Below are 18,217 nucleotides of genomic sequence, written 5' to 3'. Positions count from 1 at the left end.
GACAGTCAAAATTCTGGATTCCTCCTAAATCCGTCAAAATTTGCACAGCCATGTCCCCCAAATTGATAAACTATCCTCGTCGCCAATTTGTAGTGTTTGTATACGAATTTAATCATCAGATGCTATCGGATTTAACCAGCATTCTACACACTCTAAACTCAGTGATAACACATGATGCTGCACACACTTTATTAAACTCAACTCTCATGCGTCATACGATATCGTCATAACATTCAAGTTCGGATATAAACGGATTATATTACAGTATGATATATAAGGGAAATATAATACGAACAGTTGATGCCTTACGGCTGCTTGACACCATCTATATATAGGTTTTGTGATAATGAATGCTGGTAGTATCTTGGAAACCCTGGACTTAATGTTGATAAGCAATTGCACTCAAGTGCAAGCAGTTGGCCTATACGTAAGCTAATAAGACAGTAGGGAATGTAATGCAATAGCAAATGTAAAAAAAAAAAAAAAGGGGGGGTGTCAGCTTACCAATTAAGCAACACTGTAGTTGATTTTTTGGTGCGTGCAACTGATAGGTAGGAGTGAAGACTGGGAGATTTTTAACACCCCACCCCCAGGACCCAAATACTGAAGTAAAAAACCACAAGAAAAATTGTCTAGGAGAAATTGGCATGTTGTTCGCCTTACAGATGCTTTGAGGGTATTAAAATATAATGGGAGTGTGACCCCAAAATTTTAGGGGTAGTCAACTAGCTGATTTGAAGCGAACAGCAGTGTCACCTAAGTGCTCATTAATTGCTAGAACCGGTCGAAGCTGAAAGTAAATTGCCAGACATGAATTTTGAAGGACTGCTCCGAGATTCGGTGAAGGCGTCAGTCCAAATATTCAGCCGAGCCGAATCTCAACCGAGATTAGCATTTTCTACCCAGAGTTTCGTGGGCTCCTCGCACTACACCTCTGTCAACGGGTTTTTACAGAAATCTTGTAAAAGTTTCTCATATCCAACATCTATGTTTTGGACTAAATATTTAGTCATATTATGGAATGTTTTTGGTGCAATTAAATTGATACTTACTGTAAATCGCCGTTTTCTGATCCTAAATTTGGGACTAGTTCGTAATATGCGTGTGAATGTAGGACATTCACTTGGTGGAGATTTAAATGAAAACATGGAATCAAAAGTAAGAAAGGCTGTAAAATTACGATAAAACTTGTAAAATAAGAGACAAACAGCTAAATGGTAAATATGTACTTATTAAAGTACCAGTGGGCTATGAAAAGAGCCTGATGTATCACCTGTTGCCAGAACTTTTAAAGGGAAAGGAAACCGAGAATGATTGTTTATATCATGAGATTATATTGTCACGTGATTCCAAGCATTGACAAAGGTGTATGTGAAGCTTGCGTAACGCGCCCTCTGGTGAGAGAGTGCGAGATTAGGAGTACCAGGTGTGACGTAGAGCATACAGAGTAACTCGTACGCTGTAGCAGATAAGGCACGTAGACCCAACATACAACATACATAGTGTATCAAAATTAATACGAACTAATTGATATAAAATCAAATAATCTCGATTAAGGAGGTATGGTACACCTGAGAAATTTGATATGGATGAAAAGTGGAGGATAATAATAATTTGAAATTAAAAACTTTCAAATTTACTTTACTCAGTCAAAAAATGCTGTTTTAGTTGAAAGCAATCTGAAAAATTACAAACCCCTGCTGGACTCGAACACGCGATCTACAGTTCAGCAGTCGACGTGCTAACCTACTGAGCTACTCAGCTAGGCGAGAATTTTTAAATGAATAAACAATTATTGCTGATATTTATATTTTTTCATCCATGTTTTGAATGGAAGTCAGTCATTATGACGATGTAGAGTACCTCCTTAAAGGAGATTATCTAATAATTCATTTCAATAATCCTTATTAATTGAAGATGACTAGTGTGACATGTATGTTTTGCCATGAAATCACCATACTGGTATTATACTTCCACTAAAGCACTGAAGCTCAATGACAACACCAAATTCAATTTAACTTTTTATTAACTCAAATCAAGCACGATATTACACTAGTAGTGGACAAGCATGGTATCTAGGGAGACAACTAGTGAGCCAATGAACGGTGGCCACGCTTTGATGCGAGTGTCAGGGAGGCCCCAAGCATAACATGGAACCACCCTTATGTCTTTTATTTCAAACCATGCATGACGGGCAGGTACACAAGACCCAGGTCTTTCACCGTCTCTAGCTTGCTATATGCTAATTTCTGTGGAAACGAAGGGTTTATTTATATTCGGTCTTTCCACAGAAATTAGCTATTTGCATAAATCACCGTTTCACTTTAATTCTTCCCGTGGGGATCCGGGTTAGAATAGGTCCTCAGTACCCCTTGCTTGTCGTAAGAGGCGACTAAATGGGGCGGTCCTTCGGATGAGACCGCAAAAACTGAGGTCCCGTGTCACAGCAAGTGTGGCATGATAAAGATCCCTCCCTGCTCAAAGGTCATAAGCGCCGAGCATAGGCCTAAATTTTGCAGCCCTTCACCGGCGATGGTGACGTCTCCATATAAGTGAAATATTCTCGAGAGGGACGTTAAACAATATAAAATCAATCAATCCACTTTAATTCCAACAGGCTTGTAGCCTCTCCTCATTTTTATAGAGGTAGAAGGGAGTAAAACCAATACGCAATGACATATCTCCTAGCCATGAATACCCCTCATGCCTTGATACAGATGAGGTCAGTTGGGTTTTTTCTTCAAACTACCACCCCTCCTTTGGAATTTGGAAAAATTTGCGACATTTTCCTCTAATTGGGAAAAATCATTCATAGTAAATTAAAATGGTAAAGATGCATAATATAATCAAATAACATTTTTTAAAGGTTTATTTCAGATCTGATTTAAAATCATAAAATAAATCACTATTTAACATTAAATATGTATGGGGAGTCGCACGATGACCTTGTATAAATAGTATTTACTTTTTCTAAGAATTACTTATTGTCTGATTTCAAAAATTTTTTTTTTACCAGCATTTGTACCCATACTCTTGTAAATATTATATTAATAATCAAGTTTCCAAAATCTCGCTCATGTTTGTATTTTTCGGATTTTAGCAAAAATCCTATACTGTTGGCCACTTCCTGTTATTAGCCTGACCCTATATATAATAGCGGTCAAACTGAAAATGTCAACAATATGACTTAATGTGTATCTGGAAACTATATACTACGCTGTATACCTGCTTATATGGATGCCTCAATTATTTTACATATTCTTTACAAAACCTTTTGCATGTGCAGGGGTTTGGAGAATAAAACTGAAGAAAAAGAGTATTTATTCTTTGTCAGCAATATACGGTAACTTTCTGTTTAAAATGGCCCAATTTCCCCAGATTTGAAATTGGGAAAAACATATTTATATAATTGGGGGGAAAATAGCTAATTTTTGTGAGGGGAAACAGCTGAATATCGGTGGCATTTTTACCCCCTAAAATCACTGGCTCAGGAGAGACATCCGGGTTAAGCACGAGGTCAGTTGTTGTCTCCGTAGACCCTGCCACTGACATCAATAAAAGGTGAATATAACGAACAGTGATCAATCTCATAACTCCCATAAGCAATACAAAATAGAGAGTCGGGCAAACACAAATACGATGTCCCCCACATATTTTTTTAATATTTCGGGTCTTAATGCCCTGCTTGCTAGTGGTATGTTCAATTACAGTGTTATGCAAATTTAGGAGGGAAGACTTTGTCCTTTAAAATGAAGTGGAACCCTGGTTACCCCCATAGCCCTCTACCCTGAAATATGCTTGAGAATTGAAGTTCAGACCTTGTTCTGGCATGTCGCCATAGTTTGGGGTATAGCTTTGACCTTGAGCTGCGGACGGACTGTTAACATATAGCAGAATTCTTGGTTGATAATTCACTGAGAGGATTGAGTTCTTTGCGCAATCGGTACTGCTCGTCGCATCTGTACCACCTATGCAACCTGCTGGCTGTTAACCTAATGTCTCTCATATATTTGAGAAACTCCTGGACCCTTGTGCGGTATATTTCGAGCATGGCATTCGTATATATAAGGAAGGCATTAGTTTCACCTTCTATAGTTAAAAAAAAGAAGGACCCAGCTTTTGCCTTAACAATACAAACACTCAAAGTCAATAAAAGCGTGCAATCGATGTCGCCGGCACTTTATTAGAAAATAAGCTATACCAAATCATATATTTTGTGTGCTATACATTCATGGACCCATTGCCTCCCTAGGCATGGTATACTTTTTATTTCCCCTTTACTTATAAACTTGGTAGGAAGCGTAGATACCCTAATTTTGTAACGTACGTGACTGTCGCCGACTCAATTTTTAAAATTGAACAAGCAAATATAAAAATCTGAGAGCGTGTTTTTAAATTTTCTTTGCGTTAATATCATTTGTTTTTCCTAAATTTTCATTCAATAAAAGTTTAACAACTTTTGCATATGATTTTAAGCAGTGGTGTATATATTACTCCATGTCGCCAGATTATATTGTGTGATCATAGGGTCAATTAAACACCCAATGTATGGACAAAGATTTCGTATTATCTTTATGTTTTTGATCTATTTTGGCGCTAAAATATTCAAAAACTGTGTGAAAATATTCATCAAGCGATATTTGGATGTGGCATTGAGAAGAAGTCATCATATTCTCAAAATTTTGCATTCTGATTTTAGAAATGTAACATACGATACAATAAACTTTTTATGAAAACGTATTTGCAGAGCAAATGTTACCCCTTTTATGAAAATCTCGTAGTGTACAGAGAATGAAAATATAAACATTTCTTTTGCAGAAGTCATTGGTTGATCTGAAATTTGACAAACGTGTCAAGATGTAACATTCGTGATGTAACATTCGTTACCGAGAAATTAATTAAAGGGAATGATAGAACAATTTCCGGCGTATTTTTGCTCTCTCTCTGTATGATGTGGTATACGACATGAACGTCTACTATGAACATTTGAGTTTGAAAGTCAATACGTGTTAAACTTTGAGAATTAGGATTAATTTTCTCTTACGGTAAGTACTGTTACAACAACTGCAATGTTTGATATACAATATTGATTAAGCAGATGGAATGTTTTGGTCTGAATTTGTTCTTCTGATATCAAAGAATGTATATCGTATTTCAAATATCTCGAAATTCTTCTGGTGTAAGAATTACATTGAGTAGAATGCTGGTAACATACGTTACTCAAAGTAACGTATGGTACTTAATGAAATGCTTGATTAGACATCAAATATTGAACTACATATTGACAAAATATCATCATTAATGATATGTTTGTTGAATATCAACTATGTTATGAAGAAACAAATGTGTTATTGTTCCCGTATTCACTAGCATATACAGATATCCTCTGCAAGAAATACAGGCCATGTTTTCCTCTGCTACTGTCCTATTTATGATACATGTAACTATGCAACTCTGCATTTATCAATTTGCTAGAATTCAGCATCTTTTCATGATATATCTTAGAAATGAAGGGACTAATCTCTGATGATTGTTCTATGCAATCTTATAGAGAAATCATTCAAAAATATTTTATCTAAGTGTAAAGTATGTTACCAGAAATTCCGTTACGTAATATTATTCTACTTGTTTTTAATTTTTTATTTATTTTTTTCAGAAATGGCGCTTGTGAGAGTAGAAGTACAGAATAACTACCATGAAAAAAATGTATTAAAACATAAGAACAACCATGAAAAAATGTTTTAGAAATAATATTATATGCCCCCCCTGTGGCAATACTGAAAAGGTAGAATGTCTGTATAGACAGTGAAAATAAAGGTTTAACTACCGGTCAAAGGCTACCATAATGATACATGTAAGTTTTGTCTCTCAAAATACTTATAAGCAACTGGTCATTTGAGTAATTTTGTATGACCTTTGACCTTGGGGGTCATCTATTCATAAGGGGCACCAGTGTTTCAAGTTTGATGTCTATCAAGGAAAGATTTCTCAACGGACAATAGCGTATGTCCAGAGTAGTTTAACCGTTGTCCTTTTGACCTCAAAATCAATAGGGGACATCTATGTCTTAAGGTTCACGTTAAATATTCATTCATAACACCGCGTGGTGGATTATACTGACAGTTTCTATGGAAAGGTATTCCAAAATAAGCAACAAAAACATAAGATTCGGTATACATTTAATCAAAATGTTGGGAAATTAAACATTTTCTTTATATTATAATTGTAAACAGATTGTTAGAAATGGATACATATGATTCTTTCCATTTTTTGAATAGAAATGATGTGTTTATAGTAATGAAAGGAAAAATAAGAAACATACGTTACTTTCATTGTTTATTATAACAAAGAGTAATCCAGGTTTCAAAATATGTGTCTGTTATTTCTATAAGAATCACGAGCATTTATATAGCGAAACATCAATCTTTCACTTTTGTTTTAATCGCACATTTATTGCAAATTAACAAATTCAGAAGAAAAGACACATTTGGTAAATTTTTTTGCTTGTCTACGTTATATTTCTATTAAAATTGGTATTTCCATTGAATTAAGTGATGTCGTTATGATTCTGCAACATCAATCGTAAAGAATAACTGATGGTGACATCGTTTTGGCATAATATTTTCATGGATGTACTGTTGTGTAAGTGTTGAAACATACGTTACATAATTATAGCGCTACTTCATTTACATACAAAAAAGCTATCGTTCTATATCTATTGCTAGTCTTTTGTTTTCATGTTTCATACATATTGAACTGTTCGAGAATATTTGTTAATCAATTTTATTTTTTGCCATTTCAAAGATATTGAAAGTGATATCTAGTCGTTTATTTTGCGCTCTTAAAATCTTATTGCTAACTTTTACAGCAGATAATTTCTTGTTGTGTTGATTAAATATTTTCTTTGAAAACCTGTATTTATTGTCTTTCGCAAATTAGAAAAATATATGCTCAGTCAATTCCAATACAAGTTATGGAATAATACATGGAAAATTAATGTTTATCTTACATATTATCATGTCAAGGACTCAGTAACGAAGGTTACATGTGAGAAAAATCTCGAAAAATATACCATACTTTGACCTACTGTAAAAAAAAAAAAATCTGTCATACTTAACTTGAAACAATTTGAGGTGAGTGTTCAACAGATATTTACCATTAATAAACGCATGTTACCATTATATATTTTGAATGGTCGATAAACTATGATTTTGAAACCCTCAATTGCACGCTTTTATTGACATTGGGTGAAAATTTTCCTTGTTTAATTTTGACTTCCCCCGTTCCACCAAAACTGTCGTGAATTTCTTTAGCATGTGTAGTTAAGAGTTGCAACTTAATAAACTGGCCGCTCCAAATTTTCGTTTGTATGTGCTGTCCAACGTTATCAAGACAACTCATCTCTGGAGCTGGGGTAAATTCTGAAATGCTTGATGTGAGGGAAAATTGAGAAATGGTAGGATTGGGATCAGAAAGTGAAATAAACTAACCCAGGTCCAAAACTTCGTCACTGTCAGAACTAGCCTCAGGTTCAACTAGTGTTCTGTCTGTGGGGGAGCACATAGTACAGGGGGAGGCTGGAAGGCCCCGACATTGATTACTTTGTGGAGTACATGTAGTTCCACACCTTTTGATCCCCCTCCCTATGGATGGTGAGATCTTTCTTTGCTGATGCATCTGATTTTTTCCACCTTGTGCTTGGATAGTTCTGAATTTAAATTAATCTGCTGGGCTCTTTGCTTCAAGCTGACACCAAGGTTAAACAGGAAGTGGAAGTGGTTACATTTGGTCAACTCATACCACTAATGGTTATTGTTAACTTGTACCAAGTTGCATTCCACTGTTCTGTGTGTTTGTCACTTAATTAAAAGAGATTGTCTCATATTCATTTCAATAATCCTTATTATTCTATATATGTATAGAATATATATAATGTATAATATTATGTATAAAAAAAATTGTCATGGGCAATAATTCCTACGCTGGTATTTCCTCTACTGTATGTATATTTAAGAAATGAACAGCACTTTTGAGTTGTTCATGGTCAATATGAACGGATTTGGATTTGAGGCAAATTCTGTGAATCACGGATTTGGATTTGAGGCAAATTCTGTGAATCGCGCTAGCGATTCACAGAGAATTTGCCTCAAATCCAAATCCGTTCATATTGACCAGAAACAGCTCAAAAATGCTGTTGAATTCTTATATTTATATTCATTTTCTAAATTACCTTTTGTTTACATTGCTTCTATTTTGTTGCATAAAACGAACTCCTAGTCTCTGTCACAGTCGTATTGTGACGTACGTCAACACACAGATATGATGTCACACTTCGTCTCGCCCTGGCTTTTATCAACATTGCATGGTGCACTATATTTCGGAGGTAGGAGACGGCAAGATTGGGATGATAATCCACGTAAGTTCACAATTTTAATCGAAGGTGTGACTTGCGAGATCTTTGTAACACATGTTGTATTTTTTCAAATCATTACGCTCTCTCAGCCGCGTGCTTTAAGCTAGTTGATAATCCGTTGACATAGTCAATATGAACGGACTGTGTCGCGTGCTTAAATTGATTGGTTCAAAGAGGAAAATGCGATTTGTAATATAAATATTATACCATGATTTCCTAAATATCCACAATTCATACATATCTATAAACTAGCAGGTTTTCTAAAATTTTGACATTCAAGATTTGTCATGTCAACCAGTTATTTACATGTATCTACTTTTATTATTCTGTTTTACGAAAATGTGTGATTTTCTGATGTTGGCCTTTACTTCTGTTTTTGTATGTCTGACATCTTAAAAGAGGTGGCAACATACACATTTTCTTTGGTTATAGATTAAATTCAAGTAGATATAGTGAAATTAATACAACTTTTCTATTTTCAACCATTAATATTGATAAGCCACATGAAAGTGCAGCTAAATAACCCATTAATCTGTCTGCAGCTTCACTTAATCTCTGTAGATGGAACTAAAATGTAGACACGGGAAAGGGTGAACTTGGAAGTGTTTACAATTAGCATCTGAAGAATCGAAATAAATTGTCGATATCCAGAGTTAAAGTGTTAACCTGTCTAGAGTACGTAATCGAATCTGATTCGCCTTAAACTCAGTGTACTGTAGAACTAAGAAAATGTTAATTCATATACATTAAGACGTGCTTTACATATCCCCTTTCTGTACAGACATAAATGCCTTTTGCAACATGAAGTTGTTTATGTTCGATATAAAACAAACTCGGTCAGAAATACAAAAAAGGTTCGAAAGTCTCTCTCTCTCTCTCTCTCTCTCTCTCTCTCTCTCTCTCTCTCTCTCTCTCTCTCTCACACATTTCGTGCACAAAACATGGAACGAAACGCCAAAATGTTTATGTATTTGAGTTGGAATCATTTTATCCAGGTTTGGCAAGGACGCTTGTTTTCGCAACCTGGATGAAAGGTGAAGATAACGAACAGTGATCAATCTCATAACTATTACAAGCAATACAAAATAGAGATGCTTGAGTTCGATTCTGAACCCCGACACCACGTCAAACCTAAGACGTTTAAGGAAGAATACTACAACAGAGAAATCTGATAAGGAGGATAAGTACAAAAATGTTTTGCAATTGAAAATTTTCAAATTTACGTAATTTAGTTTTTTTTTTAAAATGCAGTTTTAGTAAAAAGTAATCTAAAGAATATTTAAATTTCCTGTTGGACTTGAACCCGCGATCTTCAATTTTATTCTCATATTGCAGAAAACAACATAGAGAAGATAAACATATATACACAATGTTAAACAAAGAATTCAGATGATGAAATGCATGAAAGAGTGCACAGTTTATAATTTTTAACCTGGAAGGGTAACTCAGATCAGCAGACGCTACGTTACTGAGCTACCCAGTTAGTCAATCAGATCTGAAAGGAATATACAATTATGCTGATATTTATGTTTTCTTTCATGTTTGGAAAAGAATTAACCATCGTGACGATGTAGTATAATCAACTCCTTAAGATATGTACTGACTGTTCCTTCGCCCTGCATTAGAGGTAAACTCCACGGGTCTTTCGGATGTGATCTTACAATCTGGGCATCTGTGATAAGGTAGGCATTGACATGATAAAAAAACATCACTGCTAGACCTTGGACGCTATGCATGGGTCAAACTTTGTGACATCTCGCTTAAAGGGAAAGGCAACCCTTACCACATTGTAGTTTTTAATAATAAAGTATTACTTACTGATATCGTAAATGACAGTCTTTAACAACAAAAAATCCTTGCTTAACAATTAAATCAATATTAATCTATCATATATTTTAAATTACCCGCCGCTAAGAGAGCGGTCATTGAAGTTTAATTTATGACGTCACATCGTCAGTTCCGGTTTACATATTGTATTTCATCAACAGCACTGTAAACATGACAAGTCACGAACAGTTAAGTTTGGAGCCGTATAGATTTGAGCCCGTTCTTTCGCAAGAAAAAAATAAGAAAAGAAGACGTTTAGTCGAGTCGCAGACGGTGCACATTTCTTTATACAAATGTCTTGAACCTCAACTTGTCATTACGCAAGTGATGGATCCTCAGTTTACATAGTATTTTCTTTTCAGATGACTTGGTTGGGTCAGGAATTTCGAGGAAAAAAACCAACCTTTTTTCACATCTCCCTTTCGCATTAGTGTAATTAACTGCTTGACAGGAAGGCATCAACCTATTTACAACGTATTCGTAAAATCTACCACATGCACATCTTTGATGATCTTAGAATCTCATCAAAACCGGAACAGACGGTGTGACGTCAAAATTATTGATTTTTGTGGTCTTGAATACAAAAGAGTTCCACATCATGGCAGCCTCTATAGATAGCGGGAATTTAAATTCTTAACATTTTCAAATTAGTATTGAAGTTTATCTAGGCCGAAAATCAACAAAATAATATGCGAAATCTTTATCATATAATTAATCCTATCATTTATCATGTAAAAAATGTTTTGGGTTGCCTTTCCCTTTAAGGTGGATCACTACATCTTGAAAGCGTTTCTCAAATCAGCATAAAATGATTCAATTATGAAAGACATGATGATATGCAAGAAGTACATATGTCAAAAAAGCAGAAAATATGCAATTCTGGATCTTAAAACAATATGATTTTCAAACGATTATTCAATAAATATGAACAAAAGATTCCGGCGGATTTGAACTCGGGATATAAGGGTCAATTACCCATTACATGTTCTTCATCCTTTGAGCTACGATCAGACGATGATAGACAAACAAATCGATCGATATATTTTTTTCAAAAGGCAATTGTGAACAAGATCGTAATTTCCATACTGATCGTGAGAGTCCCTGAGCAGTCTTCAAGCTTACTACAAGGTTGTCGGGTTCCTGACTAGTTATCAATAAGTCTCAAGGCCATCGCCGTATCAACATCGATGATTCGTTATTTGCTAGTTGCTGTCGTCACTGATCGTAGTAAATGATTGTCGTACCAATGTCTTGTAATCACGCATGGCAAGTGACCCTACTCTTGAATTTGGCAAAAATAACCTGCAGTTAATTTAATTCATTGATCGTTTATAAAAGCATAATAGTCATATCATTTTATGCATCCTCAGGGAGAAACGTAGGAAAATAATGACAAAGAGTACTGCATTGTACTGACAACCGACGCTTGCATTTTTTCATTGTTTCAAACATTTCGGTCGTTTTCCCATTGGCACCGATTACCGTACATGTAGCTTCGCAGACGAGGAGACTCAGAAATCACTCTACCTAATATATATCGACGGATGCCATTACACAGTGTACACGATGTCCTGCGTATGGAGCATTAAGAAAACACTGATTGATGTGCCTGACAATTAATAAGTAACAAAGCCCCAAAGGAGTGATCAATCCAATTCAGCTCGACACAAAATAGCCGTGATATATGTACAGTCATATACATTTTATGGATACCATTGCCTCCATAGGAGCTGCATAATTCAGAAATAAATTTCATTTTGGAAAATACAGGACATGAACTAAAAAGCTTCACCCCCAGTACCTTCGTATGACGCGCTGTAGTTCATACCGTGGCTTCATTTATTTTCAAATATTTTATGGGTTTTTTTTTTCAAAAATGAAATTTATTTTTTATATTTACTTTCATTTTTGTCGGAATTCCCAGTCGTTAAAATAGACATATGTACTATATTTATCAAGATTCACAGGTACCTTGTTCACAACTGTATCGCATTCATGAGAAAATGGCTATCATTACAATTGGTAAAGATTCGAATGCAAAAACACTGGCAATGTAAATATCCTGCTGATGAATAAAACGCATTGCAATAAATTCAGATACATTTTGTTGCATCATTTATTTTCCGGACTGCCCGATTACTGGCACCATTGTGGACAAATTGTGTGATTACATAAGACCTCTGATATTCTATTGGCAAAGTCATGACAGTTGTTGGTCAGGAGGTGGTAAGGACCGTATCTCCCCCTGTAGGAACGGGCGCATTTCTCAATACACGTCTTGTCCAGCTGGCTGTACCCTGCAGGCTGACTCTCGCGCTCTGTGCTACAGCGCTCGGCGTCCGTCAGGGTGCTGCCATAGTTGTAGGAGTGACCTTGGACGCCCCATTCGAAGTACTCTCCGTCAAAGAGGATCCACCTATGACTTACACTTAGGGCGAATCGACTCGGTGCAGATCTGCGTCCAATTTTACACAGCAAGTCGGTGGTTCCGAAATAATATGGCTTCCCTCCTGTAATTCGAGTAAATTAAAAAAAATTATTTCCTTAACTCGGAAACTTTTCGTAAGATTCCAATTTCATTTTCATGCGTTTAAGTGTTTCAGTATTCAATATCTCTTGTCTTGTACAGCACCTGCAACAAACTCTACTGCTACGTCTATCAATCCTTGCAACTTACATCTATATTTTCTTTGACAAATTGTGAGTTTCGTTGTTTCAATTAAATTTTTATCCCAAATCAATTCGGAATACTTAAAGGATTATGTAATTTCATTGTATGTTTCATGTCTTGAAGGTTAAAGTTTTAATGTCGAATGAAAGATTACATGAATCAAACAACACCTGTAAGGGTAATAACATTTTCTGTTTAGAATTCAGAATACTACCCATAATTCATACAGGGTGCAGGATGAGAAGCACGATTAGTCTTCACCGAAGATTAATGTCATGCAATATATTACATCACTAAACATCTTATGTGTTAAGTAACACATTATTTATCTCTCCTCTTAGAAAAAAAACACTCAAAATATTGAATACTTTTCTTGGTATTCCATTTCTTTCTTGTCATTTTGATCCCCTGGGCAATCTATACCTACTTATTTCACCGGATATTGCATATTACTTCATATATTCATCTGCTGATTTCCCACCTATTCAAGAACCATTTCCCACCATGTCACAATAGCCTAGTGTTTAGGATTTGTTTAGCAACTACAAGAGGCCCACAGGCCTTATCGGTCACCTGAGTACTAGTGAAAAAAGTATCGATACATGTACTTCCATGGGCTATGAAATCTAGAAGAAAAAAAAATTCCTGTTCTGAATATCTAAGCTAAATTCTAATGTTCGGCAACAGTATAAAACAAGATTGTACTTAAAACTTCACTGCCTTCAAAAGTACATACACTGATGAAAGGCTTTAAATACACTGTAATAGGTGTATTCACATTAAAACATCAAAAGATATGACTAATTTGGACTCATCCTAAAGTCATAACCCTGGGTTGTGAAATTCACCATTTTTTGTACATCCTTTCCTGCTATTCCTATGTATGTATTTAGATTTTATACATTATCAGCAAACTTACACATAAATACTATATACTAAGTTTGGTCCCACCCTGGGATCAGAACCCTTACTCTGGGGGTGATCAAATTTACAATTTTGGTAAAAGACTACCTGCTCTATCCGTTTAGTTTCAATTTAGTATAAATAGCATTAAAGAAGATGTTATTCAAGTGTTTTACACATCAACACTATGTAACAAGTTTGGCCCCGCCCTGGGGTCAGAACCACTACCCCGGGGATCATGAAATTTACAATTTTGGTAGAGTTTGTCCCACCACTAAGGCCCCAGGGGTGCTGGGGTCCTGAAATTTACAATTTATGTTCCCCTTGTTCCAAATATGTTTCATACCAAATTTGAAAAGAATTGGAATAATAGTTATCAAGAAGAAGTTAAAAATGTCTATTGTTCACACATTTGATAACTGACCATTTGGCACCCTGATACCAGAACGCCTAACCCTGGGGTCATCAAATTTACAGTTTTGGTAAAGGACTACCTGTTCTTTCTAAATATCTATTTACTTTCAATTTAATATCAATAGCACTAAAGAAGATGTTATTTAAGTGTTTTACACATAAACACTGTATAAAAAGTTTGGCCTCGCCCTGGGGTCAGAACCCCTACCCCGGGGATCATGAAATTTACAATTTTGGTAGAGGCCTTCCTGCTCTACATCACTATGCATTTAGGTTTTCGTACACATGTGCAGTTGTAGAGAAGAAGATTTTTGAAAATTGGTCTATTTTGGGCAGTTTTTGTCCCACCCCTAATGCCCCAGGGGTGCAGGAATCCTGAAATTTACAATTCATGTCCCCCTTGTTCCAAATGTTTCATACCAAATTTGAAAAGAATTGGAATGATAGTTATCAAGAAGGAGTTAAAAATGTCTATTGTTCACACATTTAATAACTGACCATTTTGGCCCTACCCTGATACCAAAACTCCTACCCCTGGGATCATCAAATTTACAATTTTGGTAAAGGACTACCTGTTCTTTCTGAATATCTATTTAGTTTCAATTTAGTATCAATAGCACTAAAGAAGATGTTATTTAAGTGTTTTACACATAAACACTATATACCAAGTTTGGCCCCGCCCTAAAGTCAGAACCCCTACCCCGGGGATCATGAAATTTACAATTTTGGTAGAGGCCTTTCTGCTCTACATCACTTTGCATTTAGTTTTTCTTTCACGTGTGTGATTCTTGAGAAATTTTTTGAAAATTTGTCAATTTTGGGCAGTTTTTGAAATTTACAATTTATGTCCCCCTTATCCCAATGATGCTTCATACCAAATTTGAAAAGCATTGGACTGGTAGTTATCAAGAAGAAGTTAAAAATTTCAATTGTTAACGCACGACGGACGACGACGGACGACAACCAATTGCAATAGGTCACCTGAGTTTACTCAGGTGACCTAAAAAGGCCTGTGTTCCACCCTCCATCCCGGTGCCGTGTCAAACCTGGGACGTTTTACATAGACAGTGACTGTTCCCTCGCCAAACGTCCGCATGAGAGGTGTCATATTGTTTTTACCGCCAACAATTTAGTTAATAGATTTAACGTATATGCATGAAATTTATACAAAAATACATAATTAGTGTGACATATACCTGTATACGCAGGATTGTTAAAATAAGACGAAAAACGATTACAAAGTTTCTAATCGTGAATTAAATCAAATCATACCAGATATACCCCCCCTCCCACCCCCCACCACCAAAAAGGGGGAAAACAATAATGATAGTGGATTGGTTGGTTAGTTGATTGTATATTGTTTGATTGTATATTGCTCGAGAATTTTTCACTCATATGGAGACGTCACCATTTGTGGTGAAGGGCTGCAAATTTTGGCCTTGCTCAGCGCTTATGGCCTTTGAGCAGGGAGGGATCTTTATCGTGTCACACCTGCTGTGACGCGGGACCTCAGATTATGCGGTCTCATTCGAAAGACCGTCCCAGTTAGTCGCCTTTTGCGACGAGCAAGGATAAGCTCCTACATCATACTGTGTTGAAAGTAATATTACTAAGTACATTTTTCTAACTTCGTCAAAAAATGAACAACCAGTATAAAATGGTACTCGTCTAAAACCTGTGACAGTGAACATAATTTACAAAGTTCTCCATTCCTTGGAATATATACAGAAGTAAAAGTCACAAGTCTTTCGGATATGACCTTAAAAAGGGGAGTCCTCGTGTCACAGTGGGCGTTGGTGTGATACAGAACCCTTCGATGCTACAGCCGCATTGGCCATGTGTAAGCTGATGACGTCTCTATATGGATGAAAAAATTGAGAATGGGGACGTATAAAAAAAACACCTTCACAAAACAGACGCATTTTTAACGACTTGAAATAATTGCTACCCAGCAGTTAAATAAGTTTGGTTCAACATAAAGTTTTATAGTTCAGATGTCAAATTACAAGATGAACGTCAAAAGGTCAAATATGTTGATACCAAAAGAAAATTTTGTCACTGGGAGTGCACATGTGAAATGTGTAAATCCTATCATCCATTCAAAAGTTATGGCCAAGGATAAAGTTTTTGCTGACAGACTTACCAATCACTATATGCCTTCGAATCGATATTTGATAAAGGGGAAATACATGTAAAACATTGTATGTGTTGATAGTGAAGATTCTTTGCACTTTATACTGGTAGGTACGACGTTCAAAAATCGTTGTTTCAATGTGGGGGGAAATCGTATTATCAATTACAAATATCTTGTATCGTTGATTAGTTACGATTGTACATGCACATGTGATACACCATATATATATATATATATATATATATATAACACGGTCGAAATATTTCTACAAAGTGTATAGAGTTTTTATTTATATATAAAGCTCAGAAAATTTCACTTTATTTGGATACCCACTTCCGCCCCTACCCGGGGTTGAAATCACGACCTGCGGAACCAAATCTCCTAGCAGCATGTAACCAGCGCACTAGACCGCTCGACCATCTAGGCAAGTCTTTAAAAAAAAACTTGCTTTCGATGACGATGGAATTCTCGCCACGCTGTCACACGCTACACGGTCATTGAGAATGGAAATGGGATACAGTTATTTAGCGTACATTTAAGAGGATCATAAATGATACACATTGCATTCGAAATATTTTATATAAAGCACGGAAATAGCAATTAACTGTTAAATGAACATAACTGCCCTAAGTGAAGATATATTTAATATAAAGCAAAGAAAATTTCCCTTTATTTGGATACCCACTTCCGCCCCTACCTGGGGTTGAACTCACGACCTGTGGAACCAAATCTCCTAGCAGCATGTAACCAGCGCACTAGACCGCTCGACCATCCAGGCAGGTCTAAAACCAAACTTGCTTTCGATGACGATGCAATTCTCGCCACGCTGTCACACGTTAATATATATATATATATATATATATATATATATATATATATATAATATGAAAAGAAAACACAGAGTATGGAGCGCATACTGAAAACTAAGGCACATGGTAGAATATTATAATCGTGTGACGGGGGAAATACAGTTACTCAGGATGCGGGCAGAAAACAACTATAAGAAAGTTATGTCGATTGACCTAGAAATGGAGCGCATACTGAAAACTAAGGCACATGGTAGAATATTAGATTTCTGTGTTTTCTTTTCATATTTTTTTAAATATTAGTATCCGATTACTGAGACTCTATTTCAATTTTGGATATATATATATATATGAATGATGTGGTTAACCTGTTGAGTACATATGATGCAAATACTTATCATAATACAAAAATTTACAATTTGATAACATCGGATATCATCATGTTTTAACCATTACAAAATACCCTTACCCGCTCGTCTTACAATAAACAATGCTAGTAGAGTAGCTTACCCTGACACTCGCTGTGGGATTTCCCAAACAGCCACGCTTTCGCTTGTCCCGACAGGTAAAGGACCACAACGGTAACACACAACACCTTTAATTACAATATGTTCGAACATTACAGGGCTAGTAAAAAAGTCTATTTTACAGAAATCTGGAACTCGGTTGTTTCATTTATATAAATCGATTTCTAATCAACCTGTTTAAAATTGTCAAACAGCTACATTTAAACTCCGAGAATGTGTAGTTCAAATAAGAATGATTCATCTCTCTCTCTCTCTCTCTCTCTCTCTCTCTCTCTCTCTCTCTGTGTGTGTGTGTGTGTGTGTGTGTCTCTGTCTCTCTCTCTCTGTCTCTCTCTCTCTCTCTCTTGTTATTAAAAAATCTGTCCGTTAATATATTCCTAGCTTAAATCATTTGAAAGAGATACAAATAGTTTTGCTTACCAAAAATGTGTTTTTCATCATCACTGAATCTTTCCTTTTTGTAGTCAGTACATGGTAAAATTGTCATTTTATATGCAACGCGTCGAACAACTTTATGATAAA

The 18,217-nt window shown here is 35.8% G+C and overlaps 1 protein-coding gene and 1 long non-coding RNA gene across 2 annotated transcripts; one reads left to right on the top strand and one right to left on the bottom strand.

The window, feature by feature from the left end:
* Positions 1-4,784: 4,784 nt before the first annotated feature.
* Positions 4,785-5,737, top strand: LOC130051283 (uncharacterized). Its single transcript, XR_008799721.1, has 2 exons — positions 4,785-5,045; positions 5,657-5,737. It is a non-coding gene; the product is annotated as an uncharacterized LOC130051283 (long non-coding RNA).
* A 6,591-nt stretch (positions 5,738-12,328) lies between these two features.
* LOC125663726 (deubiquitinase DESI2-like) lies at positions 12,329-18,188 on the bottom strand. Its single transcript, XM_048896057.2, has 3 exons — positions 18,116-18,188; positions 17,679-17,763; positions 12,329-12,750 (listed from the first exon to the last, which is right to left on the bottom strand). Exons 1-3 carry the CDS (start codon positions 18,134-18,136, stop codon positions 12,377-12,379), a joined length of 480 nt encoding a protein of 159 aa, XP_048752014.2. The 5' UTR covers positions 18,137-18,188; the 3' UTR covers positions 12,329-12,376.
* Positions 18,189-18,217: the final 29 nt, after the last annotated feature.

The sequence above is a fragment of the Ostrea edulis genome, chromosome 1 (assembly GCF_947568905.1).
Source record: "Ostrea edulis chromosome 1, xbOstEdul1.1, whole genome shotgun sequence".
In the NCBI taxonomy this organism is placed as follows: Eukaryota; Metazoa; Mollusca; class Bivalvia; order Ostreida; family Ostreidae; genus Ostrea; species Ostrea edulis.
Note: the sequence above shows the minus strand (reverse complement) of the source record. Positions and strands in the feature narration are given on the sequence as shown.

Excerpts from the sequence above, each read along its gene's own strand:
- LOC125663726 (XM_048896057.2), bottom strand. The coding sequence starts at position 18,136 with ATGATGAAAAACACATTTTTG. Across the intron at positions 17,764-18,115 it reads TGATGAAAAACACATTTTTG|GTGTTGTGTGTTACCGTTGT; the intron begins GTAAGCAAAACT and ends TTGTAATTAAAG. Across the intron at positions 12,751-17,678 it reads ATCCCACAGCGAGTGTCAGG|GAGGGAAGCCATATTATTTC; the intron begins GTAAGCTACTCT and ends CTCGAATTACAG.